Consider the following 14,473-nt stretch of genomic DNA (forward strand, 5'->3'; position numbering starts at 1 on the left):
GCTGAATTAATCATTGAACAGAAACCAGGAACTCAGTTTCTGTTGTTCATTAAGGAAATAAAAAACATGCCACCAGTATTTCACAAAACATCTTCTGGGAATACTGAGTTTATTTTCCAAGCATGGAAAAAAACTTGTGAATTCATTAAAAAGTAGAGCAAATCTTACCAAAATTAGTCCCCTACCAGACTGGAGGTTTTATCACAGTTATTATCAATTTGGGCATTGTCAGAGGACAGAGAAATCTGGAGAAAGGAAATCTGTCTCTTGAGTCGGTGATATGCACCTGTTGTATGATTGATAGAGTTCATTTAAGATGAAAATTGAATTGTTAGGGAGAAATGATGGCAGAAAAAAGCCTTATTATGTACAGAGATGAGGCTTATCAGCATGAAAAGAAATGTGTCACAAATTGGTTGCAAATCAAAGGCCTGTTTTTTTTTCTTCTTTTTCAAAAAGGCACAAATAAGGGTGTGCACTGTAAATCGTGGAATTGCTGTGTAATGTGTGCTGGGATCTTTTGTGCAATATAAAGAGGCTTTTTCTCTGTGGAGTTTATAATATGAAGCGGTGAGGCTACAGACAGCTCTGTGTGCTTAAACCAGGTGGGTTTATTCTGGCTACACCTGAGTGTGTTGTAAAATCAACACTGAATTCTAAGAATAATTAAATTATCAGTCATAGGTACAATCATGGAATTGTTAAAGTTGGAAACAGCCTCCAAGAACATTGAGTCCAAATGTTCCCCTGGCACTGAACCAAGAGAGCTGGAGAGGGACTTGGGACAAGGGCTGGAGGGACAGGACACAGGGAATGGCTTCCCACTGCCAGAGGGCAGGGATGGATGGGATTTTGGGAAGGAATTGTTCCCTGTGAGGGTGGGCAGGCCCTGGCACAGGGTGCCCAGAGCAGCTGTGGCTGCCCCTGGATCCCTGGAAGTGTCCAAGGCCACGCTGGACGTTGGGGCTGGGAGCAGCCTGGGACAGTGGAAGGTGTCCCTGCCTGTGGCAGGGGCTGGAACTGGATGGTTTCAAGGTTCCTCCCAGCCCAAACCATTCCATGATTTTGTGATTGTTTAACCTACACACGGATGCTGAAGCCCTGGTTGTTCAAGTGGCTCCTTGGCTCCTTGACCTTGCAGCCAGGAGGAATCAAATTGAGATGAGTACAAATGTTCACGTGGGAAGGCCAATACTTGCTTGGCTGCTTCAGACTAAGCTTTTCTTTTCAAACATTTCCGAGAGACTCCCAGGACTTTTAAAACTGTTTTTATGCTGTCAGCATTCACTGTTATTGTAAGGAAGAAAGGAATGGCTGCTCTGCAATTTCTGCTGTGCCATTCATTCCCCAAACCAGTCTTATCCCCCTGATGGAAAACAAGGAAGCAAAGCCGGGTTTTCCAGCCATCATAGGTTAGGGATTTAGCAGTTCTTTTTTTCCTGATATAAACTGCAAGCTGTAAGCTCCTTCAAACTTCTCTTCCCATTCTTTAGTTTGGGAAGGAATGTCCAGAAATCTGTGAAAAGTGTTAATTGTTGACTCGCGGTGGCCTTTCAGCCCTTTCCTTTGTATTGCTGCAAAAGCAGTCCTGGTTTTGGCCTCCTGGGCTGGGTGTATTCACTGGAAAGCTGAACGAGTGTGTAGGTGAATAAAAGCACTGCAAAATCCTCTGTAATGGCAGGCTGGAAAATTCTTGGCTTTAACAGTGGTTATGAAATGAATATGCTAATTGAGTGCATATTGCATGTGTTAGAGGATCATGCCATACATGCCCTGATTATTGGCTCCTGTCTCTAACAAAGTGCCTGCCACTAACCTCTGGTAATTCCTGTATGGAATGTTCGACTTGTGTTTGAGGCCTTGGACAGCTTTAGAGACATCCATTGCCTTTGTTTAAAGATTTCTGTCAGGGTCATCTGTGCAAGCTTTCTTTCTGTTGTGCTGGTTATGTGTTGTTTTACTGCTTATTTCTGCAGGATTAGGCTCAGAGTCTATGAACAAAATGCCAAGTAGGACAGAATTCCAATAGGATGTGAGTTGGAGAAATACCAGAGCAGTAGGGCATAGGTGCAGAATCATGGAATCCCAGACTGGTTTGGGTTGGAAGGGATCTTAAAGCTCATCCAGTGCCACCCCTGCCATGAGCAGGACACCTTCCAGTGGCGAAGGCTGCTCCGAGCCCCCTCCAGCCTGGCCTGGAAGGATGTAAGCATTCCTGGCAGGGAGAAGGATGCTGAAAGATGGCTCTTCTGCCCAGGAGCACTGCACAGGTTGGTCATGGAGACCCTTGGATTTGGGATTTGGTGACCAGGCAGTGATCCTCACCAGCACTGCTTAACCTTCAGAAAAATGGTGCCAAGCTGTTGTGGGCACCGAGCTGTAAAACACCTGATCTCCCACTCCACTTCAGTCTTTGAGAGCTGGAAGTGATGAAGTGAGTCTTTAACATCTAAACTAACTATTTAATTTCATATTTTCAGTTTGAGCAATCTTTATTTTGAAGGCCTGCATTAATAATTGCAACACCAGTGCCTTTGGGTGCACATCCCTATTTTTTTTTAAGCCTGTGCTATCCCATATTTCCTTAGGAAGTTAAACCCCTGCCTGAGCTCTGCCTGTGATTGTTGTGAATGTCTTAATTTCTTAATTTGAGTTCTGTTTATTCATCACTTGGCAACTTTCCCCCAAAAAGTCAGCAACTTCTTTTGCTTATTTTTCAAGTGGTACCGAGTTGCCCCATATATTTTCTGGATTTTGGTGGTCCTTAATAGCACGGGGTACATCAAGCCCAGCATAAATCTGGAGTCTGTTTTTCTCCTTCCATGCAGCTTGGTTTCCAAATGGAGTGAGGGAATGCCAGCGTCTGCCTGTCCTATGGATGGGAAAGACTTTCAGGCTCCTGGGCTCGTTAACACAGTGCCTCTTGCCAACACGAAATTACAAAAAGACGATGATAAACAAACTTCTTGCCAAAGCTCCCTTTCTGCTGACAGATTTAGCCGGGGCCCTCCTTCATCTTCCCTGGTACTGCTTTGTTTCAGAACAAAGATTCCAAAATATTTAAGGAAGAAGGGACTATTAGGGAGGATTGATCCCCTCCGTTTGCACTGTTCATCTTCCTGTTTCCCAGTCTCTAAACCCCATCTGCGTCCATCCGTCAACGTGAGCAAAGGAAGAGAAGAGGACAGGGAGAGATTTGCTGTGCTGCCTGATGGGCAAGTGGGGCTGGAGCTGCTCCTCAACCCTGCCTTGGGTTTCCAGTCTTGACCGGAGAAGAAATCCCAGAAATGACCAGAAAACAGAACCTGGGAGAAGATTGTTAGAGAACAATGAGGAACAGCCATGGCTGGAAGTGACAAATTACAGCCAAAACCTGCAGCACAGTGGATTTGACCAAATAAAGCCCAGGGAAGCCAGACCCATCTGGCATTAAAAGGACATCTCTGCCCTCATCTGATTTTAATTCCAGGAATCTTGTATTGCTGATGTGCTGACTTTGTATGGTGTGATGGACTCCCATACAAATTTAGATCTTTATCCTGCTGCAATCTGTGGGAAGGAGTGATGTTTTCAATATTTGGCTGCAAAGGGATTCTCCCATTTTGGGGGGAGTAATTATAAAAATGGAGGGAGAGTATTTAGTGGTAGTGGTTGGAAATTTTGGAGCAAAACATAAATTAAAGCTTGTTTGAGGATAATGTGATGGAAAATATGTATTACACCTGAATCTTGGTCCTGTCAGTATGGTCTGGTTTACCTTAGAGTCATGGAATCATTTAGGTTGGAAAAGTCCTCTGAGACCACTGAGTCCAGCTGTGAACCCAGCACTGCCAAGTCCACCACTGACCCGTGTTCCCTGAGCACTTCCAGGGATGGTTATTCCACCTATTCCAGTGCTTCCTGGGAGCTCATCCTTGAGCCCATTCCTCTTCTGCATCTTCTCTGCATCTGTAAAACAAAGCCAAAGAGGTGATCAATTATTTCATATTTTTAAAGTGCTTGGAAGAGGGGAAGATTATATTTATTAGTGTCATAAATTGTCTTTTTATGGATATTACTTTTGTATCTGGTTGTTCTGTCTGACTCCTACAGTGCAGCTTCTCTTAGGAGGAGCAATGGTTGACTGGGAGAAAGGTCTAAAGCAGCTCAAGAAGGCTCAGATAATAAAGAAAACTAAGTATATTTTGTTTGTTTTTTTGTAGGGATTGGGTGATGTTGTGGGATAGATGTTTATAATCCAGTCTTTTCCTGATGGCCAACCCAAATCTCCCAAAGCAGTGCTTGTAGAAAGAAAGGAGCAGAGAGAAGTGTCTTCAAGCTGCGTATTCCAAGAAGTCTTTTCAGCAGAACATAATGAAGTAGGATAGGGAGGATAAAAGAATGGAGATCATCAGCTGGAGGAGGCCGTGGCTCAGTTGGAGAGCACCGAGTACAAGAGTACAGCAGGGTTCATCTCCAATGGGGAAGTCAGCAAGGCCTCAAGTTAGAGAAATTAATAGGAATATATCAAGGAAGTCGTTTGAGAACTGCTGAGAATGGTTTGGGACACACTGGGGCAGATATGTTAGATCTTTTAAAAAATACATGTATTTATTGGTTACCTGCTGGTGAAACCCATCAGACTTGCAGATAAAAAGCTGGGAATTTGCAGCACAGAATTCATCTGCATTAAGACATTTTCGTCTCTGGAAACAAGTTAATATAACCCCAGCTGTGCCAGAATCTTTTGGTTTTTCTCATTCTGAAATTTCTTTTGAGGGAACTGGTTCAAGGCCAGATTGAGCAGAGCTTGGAAAAACGTGGTCTGGTGGAAGGTGTCTCTGCCCATGGCAGGGGGTTGGAAGTGCATGAGCTTTACGGTCCCTCCCAACCCAGACCAGTCTGTGAGTCTATGATCCAATCACTTCTCACTTATTTAGGCTCAAAGGGGTGTTTGGGTAAGCTCTGCCTAATTCAAATAGGCAAACACAATGTCCAGATATTTTGTCACCCACGTTCAGGTTCACCTGTGCAACAAGTGACCCCATCTTCCTAGTCCTTTCCAGGGAGGACAGAGATTTCCTTTACTGTATTTCAGTATGGAGTCTAGCCTATTAAATTGAATTAATAACTGAATTATCATTTTTTGATCCTCTGGCTTTTAAGCAGATCGTAAACTTCAGCAAACGAAAGGTTGAGATTTTTCTTGCCTCAGCATTTATGTTTTGGGCAGTGTGAGGTCAGCAAATTCCAAAGTCAAGAGCTGCTTTGTGCTTATAAATCATCCATTTCGTTTTTCATACAATGAAGACAAAAGGGCTTGTTGCTGTTAGAGATGTCAGGCTTTTCTCAGTTGGAAGTGTGCGGGTTATTTAATTCTTTATCTCAGAGGAGGCAGTAGGTGATGCAAATGTGGCTCCTTAGGGTTTTGTCTCCCAGGACACTCTCCTGTGTCTCCTCAGTGAAGAGCTGAGTGCTCCTGTCCTGGTTTGGAGGTGGATCTGATGGAAGATGCTGTAGGACTGTAGGTTTTCAGGATTAGCTTTGTTTCCCTTTGCTGGTTTTTGAGATGAGGAAGGTGAAGTGCTGTAGAGAAATCCTTCACTCCAAGGCATTTCCGTGGGGTTTAGTTCTTTCCCTCCACTGGGGAGGTTGACATCATCTGGCAGAGCTGGGAGTGTTCACCTGGAGAAGAGAAGGCAACCTGGGATAGTGGACGGTGTCCCTGCCCATGGCAGGGGTTGGAGCTGGATGATTTTTAAGGTCCTTCCCACTCAAACCAGTCTGGGTTTCCATGTGTCAGCCTGATGTGTTCACCTTCTATAAAAACCTGTTACATTTCTGTAACAGGTTCAATATTTTGTTTCACGTGAGAAATGCTCAATCAACTCTTAGTTAAGGTGTTGCTGAAAAGAGAATAAATGAAAGAAGAAGCTGCTCGCTATGGAAACAAATCTCCAAGCTTGTGTGTGCTGTCCCAGACTTTTTTGGGGAAAGGTGGGATATATCCTTGTAACTTGCCTACATTAACCTTTAGCAGATGAATTGGAAGGTAATTTAATTATTGTTTGGCGGATCCCAAGTGAGGGTCAAACTTCAAACGACTTAAGTGAAAAATTGTCAGAAAATTAGTGGAATTTGCATGGAGTATAAGGTCAGGAGTCCTTTTCATGTTCAAGGAGACTTTGGCTGAATATTATTAGCATGCAATTTGTATAAAATTCATTTAAAGAGGTGATGTGCAGATCAAGGAAGAAACGTATCTCTTTTCTTTGTTCGCCCTCTCTCATGTTGTTTCTGTGCTACCTGATGTGAAATAAATGACTTTTGGCACAGAGGAAATACCACCCTCTTTCCAGAGTGTAAGGAATGGGTCTCTCAAAAGCCATTGCATCCCAGTGCCACAAAAAACAAGGCAAAGGGAGTTTAAAGGGAAAATCACCCTGACACAAGGACTGACTTGAAAGAAAAGGGAGAAATGTCTGTCGTTCAGAACAGCTCCCATTTCCATTGTTTACTCTTTTCTTGTCAAGTTCAGAGCTACTATTTAATTTTTGGAGAGCCTGGAAGACTCACCTGTCCATGTCACTGTTTTAAAAGCCCTGTAAAATATATTTATTTCTCTGTTTGTTAAGATTTCATCCCTTTATTCTGAAAAGATACTGATAATAACTTTGTTACCTTCCTGGATTTTCCATGCCTGCTTTGTTCTTTTAGATTTTATGTTCGGTCAGAGGTTAGATTTTATGATCTTGGAAATCTTTTCCAACCATAATGATGGGGGTTGCAAACCCCTCTATGGGGATGGGGGGATCTGGGCGTGGTGTTTCCCAAAGCACACAGTAAACCAGTGACGGAGGAAAACAACAGGATGAGATGTTCCCAGTGTCCTGTGTCTGTAGGACTTTGGAGACGTGGCGATTCCTGATTCCCAGGGGTTGGGGACGCACTGATTGAATCACAGAATCATTCAGGTTGGAGAAGCCCTCCAAGGTCGTGAAATCCAACCATTCCCCAGCACTGCCAAGGCCACACTGCTCCATGTCCCCAAGTGCCACATCCACGTGGCTTTTAAATCCCTCCAGGCTTGGGGACTCCACCCCTGCCCAGGGCAGCCTGTTCCAATGCCTGACCACGCTTTCAGTGAAGACATTTCCCCAATAGCCAACCCAAACGTTCCGTGCTGCAGCTGGACGCCGTTTCCTGTTGTCCCCGTGCTTGGCAGCATCGGGAGAGCGCAATTCCAGAGCATGAATCCCAACTCTGCTCTGAGTGAAAACCATCCCAGAGTAGCACTGCAACCACTTCACAGCACACCAAGTTCAAGCTCAGCATTCCCAGCACAGACACTTCCATTCCCTGCTGCCTGGAAAATCCCCGGCACAGGCGTGTTTTCCTGGGCGCATTGTCCCGGTGCCGGTGCAGTCTCAGCGCCATTCCTGACCTCTCTTGTGGCTCTGTTTGCCCTTCACGTGGAGCAGTTCCCTCATGTGACTGGAGTGTGTCCTGCACTTTCACAGGAAGGGTAAAATAGATGAAAACGTAACCAGGTTACAGCCACCAAGTATCCTGAGACTGTTTGCTAGGAGCTTATTCCCATGGCATTCCTGCTGGAGTTACTCCTTGCTGGAGTCTCTCAGAGCAACTGAGTGTCGCTGTCTCAGAGATTAGGAAGCACTGGAAGCTCCTGCAATAGAGCAACACTGGTGTTTGTCTGTTTATAATTAATTTTTAGTACTCTTTTTGTTGGGTATTCATGGCCACAAGTAAATGCTGCAGGTTCTGGCGGTGCAGGAGGTTTAATTTCGCTAATCCTGTTTTATTCCCATTTCAGTGTAGCTGTTTCAATGCCACAACATGGTGCCTGCAATGAATTTCAAATGTATTTTTGGATGGCATTGTCTTGCAGAATGGGAGAGAAAATCATCCCTCCCAAGTGCCATTTGCAGGGGCTCTTTCCTGCTGTCTGGAAATCGCACCCTGCATACAAAGCAGGGAGGAAGCACAAACCTCTTCCTCACAAGCTCTCAAGCCCCCACCATGACTGCAACCTTTTCATCTGGGATAAAAAGCATTTTCTTTCATCCTTCTCAATAAGAGTGTTTTGCTTTTACCATTTGGTACAACACCTAATGCAAGCCACACATACACAGTCTTTTTTTTTTCCAAAACTATGTGGTTTTTTGTACTCTTTACACACACAAGAGTACAAATGAAATGATGCTGGCATTGAAAAGGCACTTTAGAAAAGCAGCTGTGACTCCAGCCCTGCTGGGAGTAGGTCCAGCTGTCACTGGGTGGTTTCTGGGGAGGAACAACAGAAAGGTGAAGAGTGACCCTCCTAAATTTTATTTCATAAAATCATGGAATTATTTGGGTTGGAAGGGACCTTAAATCTCATCCAGTCCCACCCCTGCCATGGGTAGGGACACCTTCTACTAGATCAGGATTTTCCAAGTCCCATCAAACCTGGCCTTGGGCAGTTCCAGGGATGGGGCAGCCACAGCTGCTCTGGACAGCCTGGTCTTACACTGATTTTCCTAAAGATCTTCTTAATGCTCTGCTGTGTGTCAGTGAAGCCACTGATGGAATTCCGTGTCTCCCTGTAGCCTTCTCCTCCCACTTGCTTTATAACCGTGATTTCCTTTGCTTTGGGAACAGCTCCTTCTGTGCTAACTTGGGGGTGGAGGGACAGCTAATTAATTAAGCACTAATTGTTGTCAAGTCAATCGGTGCTAACATTTAATGTTTGACTTGTTTACTCTCCAAAGGTAAAACGAAAGGAGTTAATGATCTAACAAATTGTGTGTCCATCATGAGGGACTTGTTTGGAGAGAATGCTGTTATTTATGAACTGTAAAATAACACATTTTAACAAAACCCCCAGATTTTGAAGCAAGATGGGCTTGGTTCTGGTGTGAAATTACCACTGGATAACTGTGGAGACAAATGTGTCGCCTAATAAAGCTTAATGACTGATTTTCCCATTAATCAGAATTGAGAATGTGCTTCATTAAGATAATTAAGTGAGCCAGTTGCTTAACTGACAGTTAGGAGACACAAATTCCCAAGTTACTTGCTTTCCTCTTAATAAAACCCGCAAGAGGCTGACTCGGCTTCATCATCTTTATTGGAGAGAGGAGCACAAGGGCTGTCGAAATCCCCTTGCTCACGTAAGCTCTGTGACCGAGATTCCCTGCGGGACACGGGTGGGTTGTGGGGGTGGCCCTGCCCAGCCCCACACAGGATCCAAGCCTTGGCCTCCAGGTTTTCACAGTCAGCTCACGCTGAAAGCTCACCAATACTTGCCCTTCTCCATCTCGCCAGCGGCAAATGGCCTTTTATCTGCTGCTTTTGGAAAGGTCAGGTCTTCAGCGGGCTTGGTTTTATCACCCAAGAACTGTTCGCTCTTCCAAGGGGGAGAATTCCTTGCCTGACTTTGTGCCTCCTCCTCTTAGTTCATTGCAAGCTGGAAGTGAGGTCATGAATCCTGAGCTGCCCTGGAGCAGGGATGTGGAAGATGAATCTGCTCCGGGTACATTTGTAGGCAGAATATGCAGCACCGGAGAAGTTGTGGGAATTAACGGAGAGATCCAAAACTTGAATTATTAAATATGCTATCTGGTTGTAATGTCTGGTTGTAAATCCCTTCCTTCACAGCTCTCTGTGTCTGGAATTCTAACAGGGTGATGCTATCAGGACTCTGCACAGGTGGCGGCTCGGGAGCCAACGTAAGGCAACCGTCTCAACTCTGCTTTTCTTTTGTCCTCAGAGTTCCCGATCTTCCACCATGAATCCTGTTTACAGCCCCGTCCAACCTGGGGCTCCCTATGGAAACCCGAAGAACATGGCCTATACAGGTAGGACAGGGGTTGGTGGCTTTTCCTGGATGTCTGTGTGTGGTGGTGGTTAATCCCTTAATGAGGGAGAAAGATTTCACATCAGGGAACCGGATGGGAATGTGACTCATGGCAAAAACCCTTCGGCAAAGCCAGCACAGCGAGGGTGGTGAGAAGAGCTGGGCCTGAATTCATGCAGAAGGATGCCCTGGAAATCCTAAGGAAAAAGATCCAAAGGGGTTTTCTTTAGATTAACAAAACATGCAAGAAGGTGCTGGGACAGTCAGTGGGAAGGCTCCCCTCTGGAGCTGCACTGAGTGACTTGGAGGCATGTGCTGGAATAATCCAGCTGTGGAAATGAACATCCCACAGCCAAGAGCCCCTTGGCTGGAGAGCATCCAGTTATTGTGATAGGTGGTGACTTAAGCTACATTATTGAGTGATTTTTTTTTTTATTTCAAGTTGTGCTTTGGTTGAGTTAATCTTAAGCTGAAGAGCAAGTCTGATGTCCATTTGAAACCTTCTTTAGAACTGACCTGTCTAAAAATGTCCTCCTTAACACTCCAAAAAGGCCTTGAAAGATGTTTTTACCATAATTATGTAACTGGTGGGGAACTAAAGTGTACTGATATGGAAAGAATTCAGCTGGGAGAGAAATGGTGCTTTGGAAAAAGAAAATCCCAGTTCAGGTGTATCTGGTTTTCCCTGTGGATTACATTCACCTCGAGTTGTTTTGATCTTGTAACCCCCTTACAAAATCAGCCCTGGAAAACTTCTTTTTATGCCATTTTGGGGAATGTAATCAGCTATTGGGTATCATGTTGTGTTAGGGCTTCCTGCTTTCTATTTGCATTACTGGTTGGATGTGTTGACTTTCACCTAACGTGTGGAATTACTTGGGAATGTGCTTTTGTGGAGGAGGGTGGTCACCAGCAAATGGGAATGAGCATCAAATACTCTCAGCTCCTTTGTGCATGGAATATTCTGGTTGAGTTTGGCAGCTCTTCCAGCTGGTGGATCAGTGGGGCTGTGAGGAGCCTTGTCTGAGACTCTGCAGAGCAGAGAGTTCCTCAAAGGCGTTTTGCCCCATTTTTATTCATCCTTTCTCTTTCCCATTCCAATTTATGCAGCTGCTTTGTTGGAGATACTGTGGCTTGGGGGAACTTTGGTCTCACAGTGAAAGCACAAGAGGCTTGAAAAAAAAACAATCTCTGTGAAACAGTCTCTTCAAAAATCTCCCCATTGTGAGAGGACTGTGGACTCCAGCAGCGCTTGGGTGATAGAATGAGCTCATAAGTGCACAGTTATTTTCCTGCTCTGCAAATAACAGGAATTTTGTGGCTTTCCAGCACAAGAGGCTACTTCTCTCCCACTTTACTTTGATTTTTTTTGGCATGTGCTTAAAGCTCCGCCTTAATATCCATTCAGTGTACATTTCTGGATCTGCTTTCATACAGTCCTGGGTGTCTTAGAAGCTGCTTTCTGGCACTTGATAAGACAATTTTATTTAAATATTGAAGTGCAGATTGGTCAGAATTTGGACCTTGACCTTTCTAGAAGAATTTTAGAGGGGGAAATCTACTTTAGATGAAAGAATTCATGGAATTCCAGAATGGTTTAGGTGGGAAGGGACCTTGAATCTCATCTGATTCCACCCTCTGCAATGGGCAGGGACGCCTTCCACGGACCAGGTTGCTCCAAGCCCCATCCAACCTGGGCTTGAACGCGTGAATTCTGCAGAACTCCATTTGGAATAAGTCAAGTGCCAACATTAATGGGATGCTGTCTTCTAAAATAACCTGCTGGTTGATCACTGTGAAGTTTCTACTGTGCACTTAACTCTGTAAAATTTGACTTGGCCAGCTTGTGCCAGTTCTGATCCATGCAGGGATCATGACGAGGTGGCCCCCAGAGACCGGTTTCATCCCAAACTGTCCTTCAGGCGTTTGTCTTCCAGAATTTGTGGTAAATGCACAGAAAGCAATGGTGGATGTGCAGGATACTGTTGGAGGAAAAAGCTGGAGGCAGTTCAGAGTGAAAAAATTAAAACAAGGTCCTCAGTTATGTCAGTGGTGAAACAAAGAAATAAGTGTCGGACAGCACAGCAGGAATATTCCTGCTGGATTCTTCCATTGCCCAGGTGGAAGGTAAGGAGTCAGTGGGCTGAACTCTTACAGTGGAGTTCCAAAATAGAAGTTAAAAAGTGTTTAACAGAAGAGGGTTTTTTTCCTGGGCAAATAGTATTACAAACCCCTTTAAATCTGACTTTGTTTGAATATGTAATAAAAGACCCAAAGTTCTGTAGCAAAGGAGGAGGAGAAAATTTAAATTTTATCCTCTGTAGAGAAAAGACAGGCAACTCTTGAGGGTGGTCTCAGCAGCTATGAAAAGAGCTGTGGAATAAAACTCAGGTGGGATAGAGGCAGAAAGAAAGCAGGGATGGTAACCAGGATACTGGCAGATTGAATTCTATGCTTTTGTGGGGGGTTTTTGTGCTAAATGTGAATGCTTTATACTACTTAATACTTGGTTTATTATTTTTATTTATTTGGTAGTTTCAGGCTGAAATAATGAGTTTTAATCTGATTTTCTTCTCATTCTCATTTCTATGTTGTTTTCTGGTGGAGCAGGGAGAGAGGTCCATTGCAAAATAAATAATCCAATTTTTTCTGCCAGATTGGCTGTTAGGGAAAATAGGAAATCCTTGTGTTAGGGAGAATGGGAAATCCTTGGCACATACTCAAGTACTTGATGAACCATCCGTTTATTCAGATTCTTCATTTTTCCATTTTGATCTTCCTTAATGGAAGTGTGAAGGACAGTTATTTCCTAAATCATTTCTCAGGTGTGGTCTGGATTAGCTGGATTTTTATGGAAAATAATAATTAAGTTTAAAAAAGGAAGTTTTAAAATACAGTTACTTGGTGAGATAAAATCAGAATTGTTCAATTCATAAGAGCAATGTTTATGAAAACAATCCCTGCATTTGGCCTAAGGGATTTATTAAGCACTGGTGGCTTCTCCTGTGTCTCATTTTTGGGGTCCTTAGAACTCCCAGATCTGTTGAATTGCACCCTCCTTCCCATTTTCCATCGGAAACTGAAAGAGGAGGAGAATAACTTCTGCTGGCAGTGTTCCTTGCTGCTGGATGAGCAGCTGTTGAGCTGAGGGAAGGTGACATGGGGAGAATATTCCAGCTGCACACAGAGCTACATCTGCACAATGCCAGGTTTGTGCTCCAAGTCCTGGCTCCTCATGCCCGGCTGGTGACAGCTTCCACTCCGCTAATTCCATGGATTTTGGACCGTCAGCAGCAGTGTTTCGGTGTTGTTTACTATTTAATTAAACCAGACTGTAATTAAGTTGGATCTTCATGTAAGCTGTTGGTTTAGTTGAGGCTAATTTTAAAATGTATTTAAGGCCTCCCATTTGCTTTTTTTATTCTTAGTAGAATTCACTTTACCTGCCCCAAATGGGAGCTGCTCAGCCACCTGGTTTTCCTTTGGCACATTACCCTTCCCATTTCCTTGCACCCACTCCAGGAAGGCACCAGCGCTGCAGTAAATAGATTAGCCCATTGGTGTGGAATCAGGGGTGAAGAATCAGTCTCTCCTGGAGCTTGTTTGACTTCAAGCGTGAAGCTATAAAGTGTTTGTGATAGCTCACACCATTTTCCCTCTCCCTCCCAGGAGCTGATTAATATGCTGATAAGATGCTGTGATTCATGAACCTCCGCTAGGCTGACTCTGTGGTCGGCGGAGTTATTCCTAAATAATAAATGGTAATAAAATCCAAGGGCCCAAAGATGCAGAGCTGGTTGGGAAATCTCCAAGGGCTTTGTGTCACATCGCTCCAGCACACGGCATTTCTCGGGTCATGCTGCGGCGCGGAAGAGATGCTCACAGAATCCTGGACTGGTTTCTGGAAGGGACCTTGAAGAACATCTCATTCCAATCCCCAGCCATGGGCAGGGACAACTTCCACTATCCCAGGGTGCTCTGAGCCCCATCCAGCCTGGCCTTGGACACTGCCAGGGATCCAGGGACAGCCACAGCTGCTCTGGGCAGCCTGTGCCAGGGCCTGCCCACCCTCCCAGGGAACAATTCTTTCCCAATATCCCATCTACCCCTGCCCTCTAGCAGTGGGAAGCCATTCCCTGTGTCCCGTCCCTCCATCCCTTGTCCTATGTCCCTCTCCAGCTCCCCTGGAGCCCCTTTAGGCCCTCAAAAGAGCTCTGATGGGTCCTCGGAGCCTTCTCCTCTCCAGGTGAGCACCCCCAGCTTGGCTCCAGAGCAGAGGGACTTTCCCTGCACAGGACCCCTGCATGCTCCTGAAGAGCAAGACACATCCCTGAGTCGGGCTGTTTGCAGCACTCCCAATTTAAAAATTCCCAGGTTTTGTCATTTTTGCTTCCCCGAGGTGAAACCACAACATTTGTTTGGACATGATGATGAACAGAGGGAATCTGCACCCTCCAGCCGTTGGTTTTGTTGGCAGGACAGGAGGTGAAGGATTCTCACGTGTGTCCCTGTCCTAATCCCTGTCATTTGTATTCAGTGTTGAACCTCAGACACAACTGCACATATGAGGAGTGACCTCATTTACTCCTGACTGTTCCTTTCATTTATTGGAATGTTGAGAGTCAGTGGCCTTTG

At 44.8% G+C, this 14,473-nt stretch overlaps 1 protein-coding gene across 2 annotated transcripts in view; it reads left to right on the forward strand.

Annotated features, from left to right (window-relative positions):
* FAM168A (family with sequence similarity 168 member A) overlaps positions 1-14,473 on the forward strand; it is a 132,751-nt gene that overhangs the window by 58,042 nt on the left and 60,236 nt on the right. For both annotated transcript variants that reach the window (XM_082277593.1, XM_082277594.1), the window contains exon 3: positions 9,752-9,839. In XM_082277593.1, coding sequence (XP_082133719.1) covers positions 9,770-9,839 — 70 coding nt within the window. In that variant the 5' untranslated portion in view covers positions 9,752-9,769. The remainder of the gene's footprint in view (positions 1-9,751; positions 9,840-14,473) is intronic.

Source organism: Coloeus monedula, assembly GCF_965178545.1.
Source record: "Coloeus monedula genome assembly, chromosome: 3".
NCBI classification, from domain to species: domain Eukaryota; kingdom Metazoa; phylum Chordata; class Aves; order Passeriformes; family Corvidae; genus Coloeus; species Coloeus monedula.